The 19679-nt window shown below is 34.2% G+C and overlaps 3 protein-coding genes across 3 annotated transcripts; all 3 read left to right on the top strand.

Annotated features, from left to right (window-relative positions):
• The first annotated feature begins 4885 nt into the window (after positions 1–4885).
• Positions 4886–7699, top strand: LOC131620594 (uncharacterized). Its single transcript, XM_058891750.1, has 4 exons — positions 4886–5282; positions 5380–6582; positions 7307–7525; positions 7614–7699. Exons 1-4 carry the CDS (start codon positions 4886–4888, stop codon positions 7697–7699), a joined length of 1905 nt encoding a protein of 634 aa, XP_058747733.1.
• Positions 7700–7714: 15 nt separating this feature from the next.
• Positions 7715–9149, top strand: LOC131620510 (uncharacterized). Its single transcript, XM_058891651.1, has 2 exons — positions 7715–8474; positions 8572–9149. The coding sequence occupies exons 1-2, from the start codon at positions 7715–7717 to the stop codon at positions 9147–9149; spliced, it is 1338 nt and encodes a 445-aa protein (XP_058747634.1).
• Positions 9150–15991: 6842 nt separating this feature from the next.
• Positions 15992–17564, top strand: LOC131604844 (anthocyanidin 3-O-glucosyltransferase 7-like). Its single transcript, XM_058877259.1, has one exon. The coding sequence runs from the start codon at positions 16053–16055 to the stop codon at positions 17409–17411; it is 1359 nt and encodes a 452-aa protein (XP_058733242.1). The 5' UTR covers positions 15992–16052; the 3' UTR covers positions 17412–17564.
• The last annotated feature ends 2115 nt before the right edge of the window (positions 17565–19679 follow it).

Genomic DNA, 19679 nt, shown 5'->3' with positions numbered 1-19679 from the left:
TGTTTGCCTCCCATACCTTTGTGTTTTCTTTCAGTTTTATAATTTATTGTTCATTGGTAACTGCATCAACATTATACCAGTTCTTATCACTGCTGCAGATATGGTAGCAACAAAGCCCTATTGACTTTGGCCAGAGTTTTGGGAAAATAAATCCTACAAGGTCTCTTCAAACTTAAATGTTAAGGATACTTCCCCAAGGTAATATCATTCTGATTGCACTTTATGCTTATTTTATGCTTTACTTTATTACTAGGTTTATTTATATACATGGGTTGAAACGAGTTTTATTTGTTTTATCTGTAATACAGATTGTGTTTGACTCCCATTTATGTGTCCTTTTGTCCCAAGGTGTGACCTTTCCTTTTCACTGCAGGTTGTCCTTTCACTGCTGCAGATATGGGAGCAGCAGCACCTATTGATCTTGGCCATTGGATTGGGAAAATGACAAGTACAAAGTCACTTCAACCTTAAATGCTAAAGATACTTCCCCAAGGTAACAAAGCCATTCTTTGCACTTTAGGCTACATTCATGATTAACTTTATTAATTGGGATATTTGTATCCTACCTTTTCCATGCACAGTCACTTAAAAGTGCTTGGTATCCTCAAATTAAACCACTCAATGGTCATAGTCTTTGCACAGTTGGCTGGAACATTGTAGTGTTTGGTGCATACTACTTTTCTAAATAGCTAGGCGGCCTCCTATCTATTAGTGTGATTACTTCCAACAGCTGACAATATCAACTACATATGATGATTACTTTAACGTGATTGTAGTTCAATATATATATAAATATATACCACAGAGATTAAATAAGAATTAAATAAGAAAACCTTGCCAAAACAGATTGAAACTATATTGGACATTTCTTTTAAACACACCCATCTCGCATTAATAGATTAACTCGAATTTGCTCATGTTGTTAGAGCCATAACAATGACTTAAGAGAAATTGGACATTATTTTATTATTCATTAAATAAAACACATGCTGTTAGAAACAAACAATTCTCATGATAAAAAATTATTAGAAAAACAATACCGGATACTACACATTGCCTATCGAGGCTTTTTCTGCTTCTTTGTGGCTGTTGGAAGTAATATTAAAGGCCTCTGCAACTGTGGCTCTTAACAAAAATGATTATGCAATAGACAAAGATCCATCACCAAGTAGGTCAGTGTCAATAACTTTAGGTCTTTAAATAACTACAAACATCTGTAAAGAAATTTAACTATGAACAAATAGGTTTAATCATATATTTGGACTGAGATATCTGTTCATTTGTTAAAGTACAGTTGACTTACCATGTCTCCGTATTGAGTTTGTTATCAACCATGTTGTTTTGGTACTGCTCTTGCAATTGTGAAATAATCTACGAATGTGCTTTACCATGTTTGCATATATCTCCTAACATAGCTATTCAGAGCTGAATAAAAAACAAATCTTAGATGACCGTAGTTTTTTCTTGCCCATGGACTTGAAGTTTTGAAAGTCTTTACTGAGATTTTATTATACTTGATGCCTGTTGAGACACTTAATATATGATCCATAAATTAGGTGGTTGGTTTCGGTCATTTATGGTGCATCATCTGCAAATACATTTATGTTGGTTGGTTCCACTTTTAATGTTAGTAGATATGAAACCTTTTGAATTTGTCCCAATTCATTAAATGAGAAGATAATGTCGTTTTTTTAGGATGCCATAATGTTGAAATTTTTTTGGTTGGTTCTATGTAGCTTACTTCAATCATGTGATTATTGAAAATATCACGTCGAGACTAATGACTATACACCTCTCAACTAATCATATAAATTTTTACCTGATGTAGGGATTAGTTAGTTTGAACAATGGATCGTGTTGATATTATAACTCCACAGAAAAAGGCAAGAGCTAGACGAGCATTGATTTTGAAAGAAAATCGTTCCAAACGTCCCAAATATTCTACTCACCTACCAATTGATTTTGACACAAACCATAACTCTCCAATTTCATATACGCTAAGACAACCTTTCTCCGACTTGACTCTGTCATTTCAAAACACGATTTTAAATTCACAACCTCCCACCGAAAGTTCAAAACCTAGCCTATCAAGACATGCTTTTAAAAGAAATAGAAAGTGCAGCCAGATAGACTCACTAGGAAGAAACTTATTGTCCAAGTTTTCGTCAAAGTCTACAGTTGACACAAATGAAGGGATTAATGGATCAACCTTGGAAAATATACAAGAGCAATCACCTTTTAATCATAGCATCATCAGTGAAGTTGGAAGTTCTTCTATTACAACAACGTTAGCTAAAATTCTTCATTTAATGCTCTGTATTATTTTAAACTTTATACAGATATGACTGACTGAATTATGCAAACAGATCATGGGCAACAAATAAGCCTGCTCGAGGTAGGCCTATAACAAAGCTGGGAGTTCCCAACCTAGCTTTAAACTTGACCAGCAAGTTTCCTATCATAACCCAACAAAGTGGGAGTCCCTATTCTAAAGTGACACCCGATTCGAGCTCAGGAAAAAGGTACTTGTAATTTTCCAGCATCTGATTTTATATGTAATGAATATATTTCTTAGCTTATGAACCATGTGCTATTTTTATTTTCATAACTTAATAAATTTCTTTAACAACATTGTACACAGGGTGCAAATTGGGACTACTCCGCACCGTAATTCTGGTAAGAACTCGACACTAACTCAGAGAGATGGCCTGGATACACATACACTACAAACTGATCATTCAACACAGTCGTGCAAGGAGAACTGTCCGTCTTCCGCCGTAACTCATGAGCAGTATGTTCATAACCAATTCCTTGATCTTTGAGTCATTGGTCTGTGTGTTTCTATAGAGTTGAAACTCATTAGCTATGACACTTACTAATTATTGATATTAACGCAAGACTTTGTTGAATTGTAAACGTAATAGGCCAACAGTTAAAAAACCAGTTAGGGGCAGGCCCAGAAAACATTTGGGAGTTCCGGACCTGGCGTTCAACTTGAACAGACGGTTTCCGGTCCAGATTAATGAACATCTAACAGGGCCTTCTATAGGCACACCCGATTCTACCTCACAAAGAAGGTATATGATGTTAGAATTAAATGATTATTGTCTTCTGTATAATAGTCAAAAACACTTGCATATCAATGATATTTGGTTTCAATTCTCATATGGTATATCACATGTTTTTATTCAGGAGACAAGAGACACCTTCTGCCCATAATGTGGAGGACCCTCAACCAAATGCCCAGCCCTCATGTGGTGTGCCTACACCATTCTCTCGGTCCACACATAAGCCCAACCTTCTTCCTGAGCCTTCATGTCCTATTTTCACGCCTACTGTCAATTTGGATTTTAACAGTGATTCCGAAGACGATAGCGAAGACTATGACCCATTCGCAGGTAAGTGTACTATTTTGTGATTTGCATTATTAGCAATACTGTGCGGAGTAATTTTTAAATGAAATTCAGAATGGTGTACGCACCTTAATGGATTGGCTAATATATAAGTTTCTTTTCATGCATAGCTTATTATTCCGAGGATGAAATGTTTGACGAAACTGAAGAGAATACAACACCTTTTACAATTAATGACAATTCTGCCGGAACTTCTGAAGGTATGGCATTTTTACGAAATGACGTACGCATAACTCATCATTTTTAACCTGAACTAGGTGCAACCCAATGTCTAACACAATGAGTGCAAATGTAGATTATTACGACATCGGTGACCCTCTAATTGAATGCCGGTATTGTAAAGCAATGATGTGGTATCAGGAGAGGATGCACAAAAGTTCTCATGCAGCTAATCCGAAGTTTATGCTTCGTTGTGGAAATGGGAAAGTTGAACTTCCATTGCTAGAACAACCTCCAGATATACTTGCCCAGCTCTTATTTGATCACAATAACTTAGACAGCAGGAAGTTCCAACAACAAATTCGAGTTTACAATATGATGTTCGCCTTCACATCACCCGGAGCTAAGTTGGACAACCGTTTTAACAATGGACGTGGGCCTCCAACACTTAGGGTACAAGGTAAAACGTGCCATCGAATTGGGAGTTTGTTGCCTCCTGAAGGTCAAATGCCTAAGTTTGCTCAATTATATATTTACGACACCGAGAACGAGGTCCAAAATAGAATGCACAGACTGAGGTAAATGCTGTTTAACTCTAACTTGCTTCTTTTGGCTGAGACTACTTCACATGACTAAATTTACTTTTTAAATGTTGTTGTATGCTGGTGTGGGAAATTTTGTAAGCTGTTGTATGATGTATGTTGGTGTGAGGCATTGGATGAATGTTCACTTACTTGCTGTATGATGTATGTTGGTGTGAAACCTTTTATAATATTCACTTTTACATCCTGTCTAGGAACAAAGAAGACTTTGATGAAGGAATTGTACATCAATTGTCGGAGATGCTGTATCAGTGCAATCCTCATGCGAAGAGTTTTCAAATGGCAAGGCAATGGTTAAATAATGGGGATACGCAGAACTTGAAGTTGAGACTAATTTCGGAGAGATCCAGAGATGGCAGAGTATACAATCAACCAACTGTTTCTGAAGTTGCTGCCTTGGTAGTCGGTGATATTGACACGGCAGAGATGAGGGATATTATTATGCAAACAAAAGGAGGAAGACTTAAAAGAATCAATGAGCTTCATGCCAGTTACATGGCTTTTCAGTATCCTTTGATATTTCCGTATGGTGAGGACGGTTATAGGCCTGATGTAGCTCATAGAGACTTGCCGATATACGAAAATAGCGTAAGAAATAGGCTTACAATTAGAGAATGGCTTGCATTTCGCATTCAGAACAGGAAGCATGAAGCGAAGACTTTGTTGTAATCACGGAGGTTATTCCAGGAATTTCTGTGCGATGGTTACACAATGTTAGAATCAGAGAAATTGGAATGGCTTCGAAAGAATCAACCAAAGCTTAGGGTCTGCAAGTATAGTTCTCTAAATAAAGAAGGCGATCAGAGTCAAACCACAGGGTCAAACATAGGTAAAAGAGTTGTTTTGCCATCTTCGTTTGTGGGTGGTCGTAGATTTATGGATCAATTGTACTACGATGGGATGGCTATCTGTAGTAAAGTTGGGTTTCCTGATTTGTTCATTACATTTACCTGCAATCCTAACTGGCCTGAGATTCAAAGAGTTATTAATCCACTTCATTTGAAACCACAAGATCGACCGGACATCATTTCAAGAATATTCAAAATCAAGTTTGATCAATTGTTATCCGATTTAACCAAGAAAGGGGTACTAGGAAAAGTTCTTGCTTGTGAGTCAATTATTAACTTTGTCTTTTAATTTATTGTTATACTACTATTAATAGACTATGATACTGTGCTGATATCGTTGTCATTTTCTTTTGCTAGATATGTACACCATTGAATTTCAAAAGAGAGGATTGCCACATGCCCATATATTGATCTTTCTTCATCCTTCAAACAAATATCCAGGACCCGAGGACATTGACAAGATCATTAGTGCGGAAGTGCCTGATCCCCTGACACACCCACGGTTGTACAATTTGGTAAAAAATCATATGGTCCATGGTCCTTGTGGTTTGGCAAATGTTCTCTCACCTTGCATGAAAGATAGTAAATGCTCCAAGTTTTACCCCAAGAAATTTCAACCTGCAACTATAGTGGACCAAGATGGTTATCCTGTTTATAGGAGAAGAAATAACGGACACACAATAGAGAAAAACGGTGTAATCTTTCATAGTGGTCATGTTGTTCCTCACAACCCAAGTTTGTTGTTGAAGTACGAAGCCCACATCAACATGGAATGGTGCAATCAAAGTACTTCCATCAAATACCTTTTCAAATACATAAACAAAGGTTCGGATCGAATTTCTGCTGTCATACAAGGTGAAGAAAAAGACAACGTTGACGAGATCAAGCAATATTTGGATTGTCGTTACATCTCTCCAAGTGAGGCATGTTGGAGGATATTTTCTTATTCTATACATGGTAGAAAGTCGGCCGTAGAGAGATTGTATTTTCACATGGAAGGTGAAAACTCCGTATTCTACAAAGACTACGAGCAAGTTGGTGATGTTTTACTCAAACCATGTGTAACCGAGTCAATGTTCACTTCTTGGTTTGAGGCCAACAAAACTTACGAAGATGCTAGATTACTAACTTATGGTGATTTTGTTTCTAAGTTTGTTTACCATAAACGAAGTCGAAGTTGGAAACCAAGGAAGCGAGGATATACAATTGGTCGGCTTATTTGGGTCCCTCAAAGCACAGGTGAATTGTTTTATTTAAGGATGATGCTCACGGTTAAAAAAGGCCCTTTGTGTTACGAAGACATCAAGACCTTGGATGGTAAAAAACATAAAACTTTTAGAGGAGCGTGCTTTGCAATGGGATTTCTACAAGATGATCGAGAATTTGTGGAGGCAATAAAAGAGGCACATGTTTGGGGTTCCGGAGTCTTTTTACGGAAATTGTTTGTTACTATGTTATTATCATCATCCATGAATAGGCCAGAGCATGTGTGGAGGAAGACTTGGATGTATTTATCAGATGGAATTCTTTACGAACAACGATTATTGGCTGGAGATCAAGGTATTTCATCTTTGCTAAGTTGTTTTATGTATATATGATTTTTAAGTATACTGTAATTTAGGATCCTTTAGTGCTTAAACAACAAGTATGGAAATATGCTTATTTATGTTGGTCATTGGTATATATCATTATGCACATTAACATAATTAGGAAAAAAATTACGGCGTTGCTGAAAAATAGTTCATTCTTGCCATTATTTATGAGAAATAATAATTATATGTGAAAGATGAGTAATATGTAAGTAGGGGAGAAAACTTTTGAACACAAGTGCTGTGAGATGCAAATCACAATTGTTATTCCGAGTTTGTATTGTATAGACATGGTAGCAAAACAATGCTTTAATTTGGTGGAAGATATTTGAAAGCTACTAATGTAGTAAAGGCCACATGGTTTCTTGGTATATTACACCAGTCTCATTTTTGGATACACTCATATGTAACTGAAGCTGCACGGTTTTGTTGGGCAGTGTTGTGACATGCAATGTTTTGTTTTTATTTAGACTTTGTGTTATATATACATGGTAGGAAAACAATACTTTAATGTGATGGAACATATTTGAATTTGCTCTAATGTACTCAGCGCCACCTCGATTATGGAATAATCTCATTTATTCATACAGTAGTCAAAAATATTTTCCTTTTGAAAAAATCACATGTCACTTTTGATTTGGCAATTAAACATATCTTTGGATGTAAGAGATCAAAGTCTAACTTTTTCATTGTAGGTTTGACACTAACCGATGAGGAGCTAAAGGATTTGACGTTAATGGCTATTGAATCATTGTTGCAAAACAATAATAAAAGTTTGAAGGATTTCAAACCAATGCCATATCCAAAAGACTATATTGTTTCCTTTATAGGAAATAGGCTTCTTTACGAAGAGCGTCAATACAATGTTGTCGAACAACAACAACTTTTTGCTGGTTTGTACTCTTCTCTTACAGGTAATGTAACCTTTCTTTATCTAGAGATTAAAATAATACTGAAAACCATGTGTACTTTATTTTTTTTTCATACATCTTTTATTTGTAGATGAACAGAGAGCAATTTTTGAGGAAATTATGGATTGTGTAGAAAAGCAACAAGGTGGGGTTTTTTTCTTATATGGCTACGGTTGAACCGGCAAGACCTTTATGTGGAACACTTTATCAGCAACACTTAGGTCCAAGCAAAAAATTGTATTGCCGGTTGCTTCAAGTGGGATTGCAAGTTTGTTGTTACCAGGTGGAAGAACAGCTCATTCTAGGTTTAAAATTCCTGTCCCTACTTTAGAAACTTCTATCTGCAACATAAACAAAAAAGATGATCTTGCTGAGCTTCTAAAGATGACAGATCTAATTATATGGGATGAAGCTCCTATGGCTAACAAATTTTGCTTTGAGTCTCTTGATAAATCCTTGAAAGATATCATGAGTGGGAGTACACCTTCTTGTGACAATATATTTGGAGGTAAGGTTGTTGTCTTTGGTGGTGACTTCAGACAAATTCTCCCCGTTATACCAAGAGGTACTAGATCTGATATTATCCATGCAACAATCAATTCTTCTTATATTTGGGATCACTATAAAGTGTTGAGGCTTACAAAAAACATGCGCTTGCAAACTGGTGCTACTACTTCTACTGCTCATGATATTAGGAGCTTTTCAAAGTGGATTTTGAAAATTGGAGATGGGACCATGTGTGAGCCCAATGATGGTTATGCAAGTATTTCTATTCCAGAAGAGTTTTTAATTTCAAGCTTCTCCGATCCCATCAAGGCAATTGTTGAGGATACATACCCAGATCTCATTCATAACTATCTTGATTCCAACTACCTCCAAAGTCGTGCGATTTTAGCTTCAACAATTGAAGTGGTAGATGATATCAACCAATATATTACAAACCTTCTTCCAGGTATTTTAGTTGCACTTATTCCTAAATATTTCCACTTGTTATTTACTCTTTAGCAACTTCTGATTTTATATATTTTTACTATTTTGCATTTTTTTAGGAGAAGAAAAGGAATACTTCAGTAGTGATTCTATAGATAAATCTGATTCAACTAACTTTGATGCATATGAGCATGTCACACCGGAGTTCCTAAATGCTCTTAAAACTTCAGGTTTACCTAATCATTCCATCAAGGTGAAAGTTGGTGCCACAATTATGTTAATGCGCAATCTTGATCAGTCGGAAGGCTTGTGCAATGGTACACGACTAACTGTAACCAGGCTTGCCTCTCATGTCATTGAAGCTAAGATAATTTCTGGAAAAAATATTGGTAACCTCATTTATATTCCTAGAATGTCTTTGTCCCCCTCACAATCACCATGGCCATTTAAATTGGTGAGACGCCAATTCCCTATTATCGTTTCCTTTGCCATGAGAATTAACAAGTCTCAAGGGCAATCTCTAGACAACGTGGGTTTGTATTTGCCAAAAGATGTTTTTAGTCATGGTCAATTATATGTGGCTATCTCTCGAGTTAAATCCAAAAAGGGATTAAAGATTCTTATTCATGACAAAGGAATAGAACCAATGACTACCACCACTAATGTTGTGTTCAAAGAAGTGTTCCAAAACATATGAGGGTAATTCTCTTTTGCTAGACCCATTTTATTAGTCCATTAAAAGTTCTAATCTTTAAATTGAATTTTCATTACTTTGACATTTATCTTTGTATCGTGTGACTTTTTCAGGTCCAAGGCTCCAATTCATTTTGAAGATTCAAATGCCAACTCTATAAAATTTAAGAAGCCATGTTAAGAACTATTGTCATTTTGATTTAATAACAATATTATCATTGGTTTATGAAAAGCCATTTTTGTCAACATTATTGACTACTGTATTATCATTTGATGAGTACTATAAGATTCTTGATTTACACTTTCCCTTAACAATGAGGTTTATATACAAATTTCTATTACCCGTGCGGGAGCACGGGTCTATGACTAGTAATGAAAAATAAAACAAGAAACAATCTTCTTTAGCACTTTCAATCTCCCGTTTCTCTTCATGTTTTTACGGTCAAAATCATCTACCAAACTATAAACACATGTAAAAAAAAGTGTTAGTATGAATACATTTAGCAAATAACATGTTGGAGACTTGAAGTTTTTCGTGTGAAAGGATTATCATGTGTAATACTCATATGAAACGTTGATTGGTTTAAATTATTTTGTGTTAAAAAATTATATTCAATAATATTTTGATAAATAATAATATAATAGATAAATGGAAATAAAATTTAGAAAAAACAATCGCACATCATTGAAAAAAATTATTATTCAAATAAATTTCTTAAAAAATAATTATTCAAATATTAATAATAAAAAATAAAACAAAAATCAATCTTTATTGGTGTTTTCGGCCTCTTGTTTCTCTTCATCTTTTTACCGCCATAATCATCTACCGAAGTATATACACATGCAGAAGTGTTAGCATGGGATAAAGTATATGTGTTGCAGTTTGTCGTGTCAATGAGATAGCGAACCCCTGCGAAATGCTGAGTTTATTTAATTTATAAAAATATATATTATAAAATTGTACTCGCTAAAAGGACAAATGTAGGGAAGTTCTTAATGATTAAGGGTTGCCAGATGCTTTATGTGACACCCGATATTTTGATTTAACTGTTTAAATTATTGTTTGATATTTTGATGTGATTATACGAATCACGGTGAATATATCGATGAGATTATGTGATGTGTGATGTTTATGAGATAGTAAAATTGAGGTGTTAGTTTGAATAATAAAATAATATAGTTCTAATTAGCATTGAGGTGTTAGTTTGAATAATAAAATAAAAATAAAGAGATAATATAAGGTGGAGTTGGTAAGAGCATATTAGAAAGTTCATAATTAGGATCCTGAGTCTAACTAGGTAAAAGGAGGAAAAATGAGGGATTTTCATTATTAGTAGAATTTGGGAGAAAACGGGAAAAGAAGAGAGAGCTAGGGCAAGGAGAGGAGAAGAACAACATCCATAAAATGCGAGGGGAGAATCAATCAAGCTAATAATCTAAGGTAAGGAGGTTATCCTAATTATTATGTTTTCCTTAAGGGATTGATAACTGTATGTTGGTTTTGGGTTTGGGACATTATGAAGAATTAATGATCTTGATGAAATACCATGATGATTGCTTGAATTACGTTGTTTGTATGTTGTGTGATATTGTTAATTGATGAATTGGTGAATGATTATGTGAACTAGAGTCAAATCCACCATTCTATAGATTTGAAGGTCTAGGGTTTGATGAAAATTGATAGAGGTGTGATGAACATGTGTGTTTTTCTGATTAGAATGATTAATCCATGTTAGAAATAAGTTAATACACCTTAAATTGCGGGATAATAAGGACTAAAATCATTTTTTGGATAAAAGTTTGGGTATGATATGATGCAGGTCGCGCAGGGACTTTCGGCAGAATTGCAGAGCCCGCTTAACACGCTCTTAAAAATAAAGAGGCTCAAGTCAGTAGGTATTGTGCTTAGCGCGGTATATGGGGCGTTTAGTGCGGATTCCTGGGATAAAATTTCATATTTTCGGAAAATGATTTCTGAATAAGGAAGCTTATATTTTATTCTAATTTATGAGAATTTTCTAGAATTTACTATGCATGTTTGGGTAGGTTTAGAGGGCGATTTGTATGGAACTTGAGTTTGTGAATTTATGTATTTCTATACTTAATTATGATGAATGTTATCGTGATGATTGATAACATGATAATTAATGATTACATGTTGAGTTGACCAAGATGTTTATGAAGTATGTGTGTTTGAATGATGATATGACTTTGATGAATACATGAATGAAGATGCCACTTTGACTAGTCGTGGTCGTTGAATTTATGACGTTGAGCATCATGCATTCATAACATTTGTAGGACTTTGGTCCAGTGATGATGTGAATGACTCCGGTACAGTGATGTTGATATGACCATTGGTCCAATGACGGTACTTAATCCTATTGTGCAGATTGAGTGCATTTCGTTGATGTGCTCTTATTCTATGCAGGAATCGATCTTATGGTGGAGGGTCTTAGGAGAACGATGACTGAGTTATCAGTGAAGTATTGGTATCATATACATGAGTCTATTGATGTTGCATTGCATTGTTTATGACATTGCGTGAATAGATGATGTTTGATTAATTGTGATGTGAATGATGATTTAAATGATGATTTTTGATTGATTAGTGCGATGATGTTGTGAATAAATGATGATGTGTGGGTGTGAGTAAATATGTAAAGCATGAGGATATGTTGTATCTGTATATGTGTGGTTGTTGATTAATTGTAAACCACTACTATATTTATTTCTTATGTCTTATATAATAATTATGATATACTTACCCTTTCTATTTAAAGGTTGGCTCCACGTGGGTAACGCTTAGGTAATCAGAAGTAGTCTGTTGAAGTTAGACAATAGTTTTATGGCTTCCTTTGACCATTTCTTTAGATTGAAGGGAGTCTTGATCTGATACGTAACATCGGGGCCAGCATCGTTACATTTTGGAACATTTATGTTCGTTTTTTACTATTTGAATTTGAATTGCATTTTTGATGAATTACCTTTCAAAGACCTTTGATGTTTTGAGTTATAACTCATAAACCATGAGATCTAATTGAAGTGTTATGAAGAGTATTAAAGATGTTTTAAATTGTGAATTCCGCTGCGAGATAATCAGTTTTGTGTTGCGATGATAAATGAAATTTAGTTTTAAATAAATGTTGAGAACCCGTGTTACGGAGCAGGACTATTGTTTGTGAAGTTTTTATGACAATGTGACACCCTTGTTGGTGATGGTATTTTGATTTAATTCGTATTATATTGCAAATATTCCTTGTGGTTAGAAGGGTGTTACACTTTAAGGTTTGTCGTGGGGTTGAGAGTTGTCTCACGTGAGGATGACAAGCTTTGCATGTGTATTTCTATACAACTTAGGTTATCCTTCTCAACCATGATGTTGGGATATTTATAGTCGCATTACACCTGGATCCAAGACTTCCTTTGAAATAGCAACCATTTTGAGAATGGAAAATTTGTTTCCTAATATTCAAAGGATCCTGGTCTACCTCTCCCGCAACTTCTGTCGTGCCGTTACACAACAAGGACACATCATTAACCAATTCTCACGTCGAGCGACTTATCCTAGAGGAAGGTTGTTAAATTATTTACAATTTATTTTTCAAATAATGGAGATAGGTGACACAGGCTTACTGTACTCTGAAAATTGAAAAATAATGTAGTAGCTGGGAATTGAAGCGTGCTACACATCATTTTTTACTATGGTGTTTAAGATCAACCGTTATTAAATTACTGTTTAAAAATCAAACAACTCACTGGGCACAAAATTTTTAACCTATCGCTACGGTGTATATGAATACTTTGTAAATATATTATATATTTTTAATTAATTTTTGTTTCTTGTATATTTGAGGTTTTGTAGTAGTGTGACACTCTATATTTTTTTAATTAATTTTTGTTTCTTGTATATTTGACTGCAGATATATTCATAGAAAATTATGTTGTATTTTTGTATGCTACGCATATAAATCCACAAGAAACGTCAAATCTGCAGAAAAATCCATAAGAAACGTAAATAAAATTTATAAAAATTTAGCGCTCTACTCCCTTATCGGCCTTTTTTGTTTGAAACCTGAGTATATTAGAAATATGATGGAAAGATACGTATATTGGTATTAAGGTTTGGAAAAAGGGTTATTTGAACAATAAATTTTTCTAATTTTGGAACTCCCTCATTTTTGTATTTATGTTGTATGCTTTTCTCTTGTTTTTAGGGGGCTTTGACATCTTGTAAAGAGATTTGTCAAAATATGTCTGACTTATCGAGCCAACCTATAAGTTCTATATTTTGGCGCACGCTGGGCTACAAAAAATCTTAAGAAAAACATTATCCTATCTTTTTTGCTCAGCCCATCGGGTCTATGTTTTTCGTGGGTCAGGCTAAGCCAACCAAACGGGCTTCAGACTGGCTCATTAAAAAAATTATAAAATAATTTTAGTTAATTTTGGAGAAAAAAGATTGAGCTTAGATATTATTGCATAAGTGTGTTTTCAAGTGATAAAAAAAAGTTAAAAATGATGAATATATGTTTTTAAGATGATGTGATTAAAGAAATAATTATAGAAGATAAAATTTGATGAATATTAAAGATAATATTCAGTTTCTCTCTCTCTCTCTATATATATATATATATATATATATATATATATATTTTGATATATATATATTTTGATATATATATATTGATTTGATGAATAATTTAATTAGGTTTATGATTTAGTCGTTACTTATGCTACATAGATTTTGTCCATTATGTCTATTTTTATAAAATTAAAACTATAATATTAAAATATGGTCCGAAATAGCTCATTGGGCCGAATGACTTATTAGGAAATGAACCTGACTCATTTTGAGAATTTCTTTATGCACCCATATACATATTCACGGATCCACGGTGAAATCTCCAAAATACCGCTATATTTTGAAAGTGCATATCCGAAGTCACCTTTTTTTTTTATAGAAAAAAATGTGTTTAGGATATGCACATCCAAGTACACTTTTTTTTAGAAAGGGGTGACTTCGGAGTTACACATCCGAAATAATCTAATTTTTGGTCTTGGGATTTTTTAGACATGCATATCCGAAAAAACTTAATATTTGTCAAAAAAAATTAAAATAAAATAAATCAATTATATTAATAGTATAATTAATTGTATTAATCAAAATATATAATTAAATATATGCCATTTTAATCAAGATATAAAATTAAATATATACCATTTTTATCAAGATATATAATTAATTAACTATTTAAATCAACACAATATTCTCATATGAAATTAATTAAAGAAAAAAGTTAATATGTGATAAAAATTATAATGCTTGTAAAAGAATATTTTAAACATTATAATTTCATTAATTAACAACATTACTCTAATATTATTTTTATTAATTAAAGGGTTCTTCATTGCACTCTTAATACAAGAGAATTCAAGTTTAATCGAAACACACCAAATATATAATGTTGTAGTCATTTAAAAAATAATTAATTTAATATTTTAAAAAAATTTATGACAAATAAATTATTACAAAATTAAAATTTTATTTAATATTTTTATTTCTTATTTATAACAATTTGTATTTAAGTTATTCTTTATTAATAATAATTTTCTCTAATTATATGATAAATAAATATTTTTTAAAAATAAAATAATTTTTTTTTGAAATACTTCGGATATGTATATGTATATCCGAATTAACCAATATCTCAATTTTTTTGGAAAGGATTTTTTCGGATATTCATATCTGTTCTTTCCGGTTGAACAGGTGGCCAACAATAATAGGCTTTGATCTTCGGGGGGAAATTGTACCTGCAAGACACTCCGATGCCAAAGTAAGTCAAGGAACAAAAAGGTACAACCGAGCACTTACCCGTACAAATATTTTCGTATTTATAATATTGGTATTTTATTCTAATTTACGTGTTATATTTTGTCGATTAATGTAAAAAATGAGATTAATCATTGTTTTGAAAAAAAATAAAAAACTCATAGCATATTTCGGAGATGCATCTCCGAAACTGATCCATAAGTGATTTCGGAGATACATCTCCAAAATTATTGAAAATGTAAAAATTGAAGCCTTCGAAGATGCATCTCCAAAATTTAGGAGTATTTTAGGATTTAAAGCAAGGGTTTTCATCCCATTGAAGTGTAAAAAAATTGTCTTTTTTATCCATTAAATAATTGGGCCGATCCACTTGAATCCATTTATATGTTTGGCCCATTTGACAACTATACTTGTGACTGGGTTGTTGTACTACTTACACCCTCTGGGTCTTTATAGTTACCCTTCATAGGCTTGCCTTGATATCATATATCACTTTCAATGATACTGTGCCATGAAAACAAGACTCCGTAGTGGTTTGCCTTCATAGTTGATAGGTTATATGCCACTTTCAATGACATTGTACCATGACAACAAGACTTTGTAGGGGCTTGCCTTCATAGATGATACGCCACTTTCAAAATAATTGATAATTGTATATCCACCCAATTGTCATTCTTACAAGACTCACGGTTGGCTTATTCTTTTCCCTTGGGTTATTCCTGATTTTGGTGGAATAGTACATATATATAGCACTTGCCACTAATTATTGCCAATATGTGAGAATGGTTAAGAATATTAAAACATGGTTATATAGGATAGGAGTATAGTATATCATAGCACTTCCATTAATTAACCAATATGTAAGAATGGTGGTTGGCTTAGAATTGGAATTCACAAGTACAAGCAACTATACAGCATTTACATTTTCTGAAAAGGATGGTTGCCACACTTTCCGATCATTAATTAACATCACATGCACATGCAGTTCATATAATTTCACCATAAAATCCCTTCATTCATTCCAAAAGAAACCATACACTTTCCCTCTAGCTTTCTCATACACTTTCATCAACCATGTCAAATATCAATGAAAACAAACACATTGCAGTGTTTTCTTTCCCCTTTAGCAGCCACCCTTTACCTGTCCTAAACCTTACCATCAAACTTGCTCACCAACTTCCAAACTGTTACTTCTCATTCATTGGCACTGCAAAAAACAACCAAACACTCTTCTCGAAAACCAAAACACCAATCAACATCAAACACTACAATGTGAACGATGGAATCCCGGAGAATCATGAACTACTTCATGGTAGTGAAGTCAATCTCTACCTCCAAACTGGACAAGAGAATTTTCAAAAGGGTGTAGACTTAGCAGTTTCAGAAACTAAGATACCAATCACTTGCATCATAGCAGATGCTTTTGTAACACCAACTTTCGATCTTGCTAAAACATTGAATGTTCCATGGATTCCAGTTTGGATTCCAATGTCATGCTCACTATCTGTTCATTTTCATGGTAAAAAAATACGTGAACATTGCACTGTGAATGATGGAAACAAAACATTGGATTTTCTTCCTGGTTTATCAGTGCTACATGTTGAAGATTTACCACATGATCCTCTCATAACTGATACTGAGAAAGAAACTGCGCTTACAAAAGCACTTGATTCACTTTCTACAATTCTACCTCAAGCTAAAGCAGTAATTGTGAGTTTCTTTGAAGAGCTAGATTTACCACTTTTTGTTCAAGATATTAGAACTAAGTTAGAACTAATGCTTTATGTTCCACTTTTTAATTTGAAACCAAAAATACAAAATGATGAGATAGATGAAAGTGGGTGCATTTCCTTTTTGGAGGTGCAGAAAGCAAAATCATTGAAAGTTGTGTTTCTTAGTTTTGGCACAACTGTGATAGAACCGCCAAAACATGAGATTGTGGCAATTGCAGAGGCATTAGAAGAAAGTGGATATCCATTTATATGGTCATTGAAAGAGAATCTGAGGAGTCAGTTACCAAATGGGTTTCTTGAAAGGACAAAGACACGTAGCAAGGTTTTGAGTTGGGTGCCTCAAAGTAGAATTCTAGGGCATGGTAGTGTTGGTGCATTTGTGAGTCAAGGTGGTTGTAACTCTATGCTTGAGGGAATGTCAAATGGTGTGCCTATGATATTTAGGCCTTATTTTGCAGATCAAGGGATAAATGCAAGGTTGGCTGTGGATGTTTGGGAGGTTGGTGTCATAATTGAAGGTAGGGTTTTTAGCAAAAATGGTTTGCTTAAAGGTTTGAATTTGCTTCTTGTGGAGGAAGAGGGGAAGAGGTTCAAAGAAAATGCTTTGAAGATGAAGAAGATTCTTGAAGAAGCTGATGGACCAAAAGGGCTTGCAGTCAAGGATTTCAAGAAACTTGTGGAGTTGGTTTCAAGCTCTTGAGTTATGCATGCAACCATTATTATAATTAAATAAAAAGCAATGTATTTCTTGTAGGTATCTTATGGTTTATGTATGTGTTTTGTTCTTGTTGTTGTTTTATGATATTTTCAAATGAGTGATTGAGTGTAAGTGTTGCATCTTTCATGTCTCAAATTCTTCATCTTCAACTTCATTTCCTTCGATATTTTGTGCTTCAAGAGGTATCTATTGACCTTAATGTTATGTCTCAATAGTTTTTTTTTTAAGCAAGATATATTAATAGAGAGAATTAAGGGTTCTCCAATCCGATTATACAATGATACGGGAAAAATTCAAAAAAAATTGAGAAAATTACAACCAATTAATCTTACGAGAGAAAAAGAAGCGGATCTTTAATAAACTCATAAATCGAATAATTGGGGTAAACAATTTTCCCACAAAAAGACCATCTCCAAACGGTATATTTTATATTCCAAACCGTATCATAAAAGTTCCAACCTTCCCCCAGAAACAAACCCCGTTCCTTGCCAACCATAAATTCCAAGTTGTAGCTAGCCACACCACTTCCGTCTTGTCAAAAGTGACATTTTTTTCTGGAAGAAACCATGTCAATCCATAAAACTTGACAAACAACCATCCTCTAAAGTCCCCTCTTTACCCACCCAAAGAGCTATTTCTTTCCACAAATTCTTTACCACTTGACAACCAAAAAAAGAATGATTTCTACTCTCTATCTCATATCCACAAAAAATAAACTTTAATTTATCTAAAGAAAAAGATATACCTTTATACACCAAAAGGTCCTTTGTTGGAAGCCTATCAAGAAGAAGCCTCCAACCGAAAGCATTAATTTTGAACGATACCTCCGCCTTCCACACAACCCCAAAAGCCTCATCAAAATTGTTTGGAGGTCCGCACGGAATGAATGCAATGCCAAAAAAAGCGTAACAAGATGCTACCAAAAAAACCTCATCGGTACCAAAATGCCAAGAGACATCATCCCTCCCTTCCCTCAGACACCCCCAAAATCGGACAATTTCTCCTTCAAACGGGTAATCCCCTCCGTAAGCCCCATTTCCGTCTCCAAAGCCACGGGAGTGTCAAAATCACTCCACCTCCACCTCCCTTCAAAACACCCTCCCATTGCCGCCACCGACACCCCTTTCAAGTTAGAAGCCAAGTATAAATCTGGAAACTCATCAATATTTGCAATATCATTTATACTTCAATAGAAATAATTTGTTTTGATGAATATAAACAAAGCCCTAGAAAGAAAAAATGTAAAAAACATAAAATAAAATTAAGTTTTTATGGTTAATTTTTTTTAAGCAATAATATATGATTGGGAGTATAAGCTACTTGAAGGGACAATTTCTTCAGGTTGTCAATTAGGCAGAACCTTCTAAGACGACATATTGTGTCTGGGTCCGTTAGTGCGGAGTGTGTGAGTGAGGGACATGTGGAGTCGGTTGATCATCTTTTTTGTTATATTTTTAAGGGATAGTTTAAAAACACTTCGCCCTTTACAAGTCCTTATTCTTGTGGAACTGTGTAGTGATATATTTTTAAAAGCCCCAAAATAGGGTTGCATGTATCATTCAACGCACCCGCCTAAGGAGGCGTTGCTTTGGGCGCGACCTTTAGGTGGCATAAGGAGCTCGCATTAACGGCTGACTTGGTTAACACTATTTATCTATTCCCTATATATGTGTGTAGATTCATACCATTACCAACTAAAAAATAAGCAGTCAACAGTTTCTTCTAGTAATGAGGAAGTGGTTTCCACCTCTCAGGGTTTCCTAATCTATAGGCTCAAAAGCCTTTATAAATATTTTATCCCTCGAAGGTAGAGGGACAAGTTATAACATACTCACATTATGCATAAATACAATGGTTCTCACCTCACACGAGCTTGTCCTTTTCATTACCAAAACACCGCCTTATAGGGTTACTCACCATTGTGAGCAAGCCATACAACACCATTAATTACTAAGGCCTTTGGTTATCCCTTACCCGCGTAGGAATACAATGCACTCCAATACTTTTTGACAAATAAAACATTCAATATTATGAAATATGTCTTGAAATCACAACAAATTCAATATTTAAGTTTGCCTCATTTGTGAGAGTTGAGATTGTGAGGTTGGTGAATAATTACAATTCAAGAAATTCGATGATGCTTTATTCGTAAGGCGGGTGAGGTGAAGCGTGAGGAAGATCAAGTTTTCTCGTAAAAATGTGATGCGATTACACTTATGTGAGTCAAGTGTCTCGAAACCTATGACATAC

Source organism: Vicia villosa, linkage group LG1 (assembly GCF_029867415.1).
Source record: "Vicia villosa cultivar HV-30 ecotype Madison, WI linkage group LG1, Vvil1.0, whole genome shotgun sequence".
Lineage (NCBI taxonomy): Eukaryota > Viridiplantae > Streptophyta > Magnoliopsida > Fabales > Fabaceae > Vicia > Vicia villosa.
Note: the sequence above shows the minus strand (reverse complement) of the source record. Positions and strands in the feature narration are given on the sequence as shown.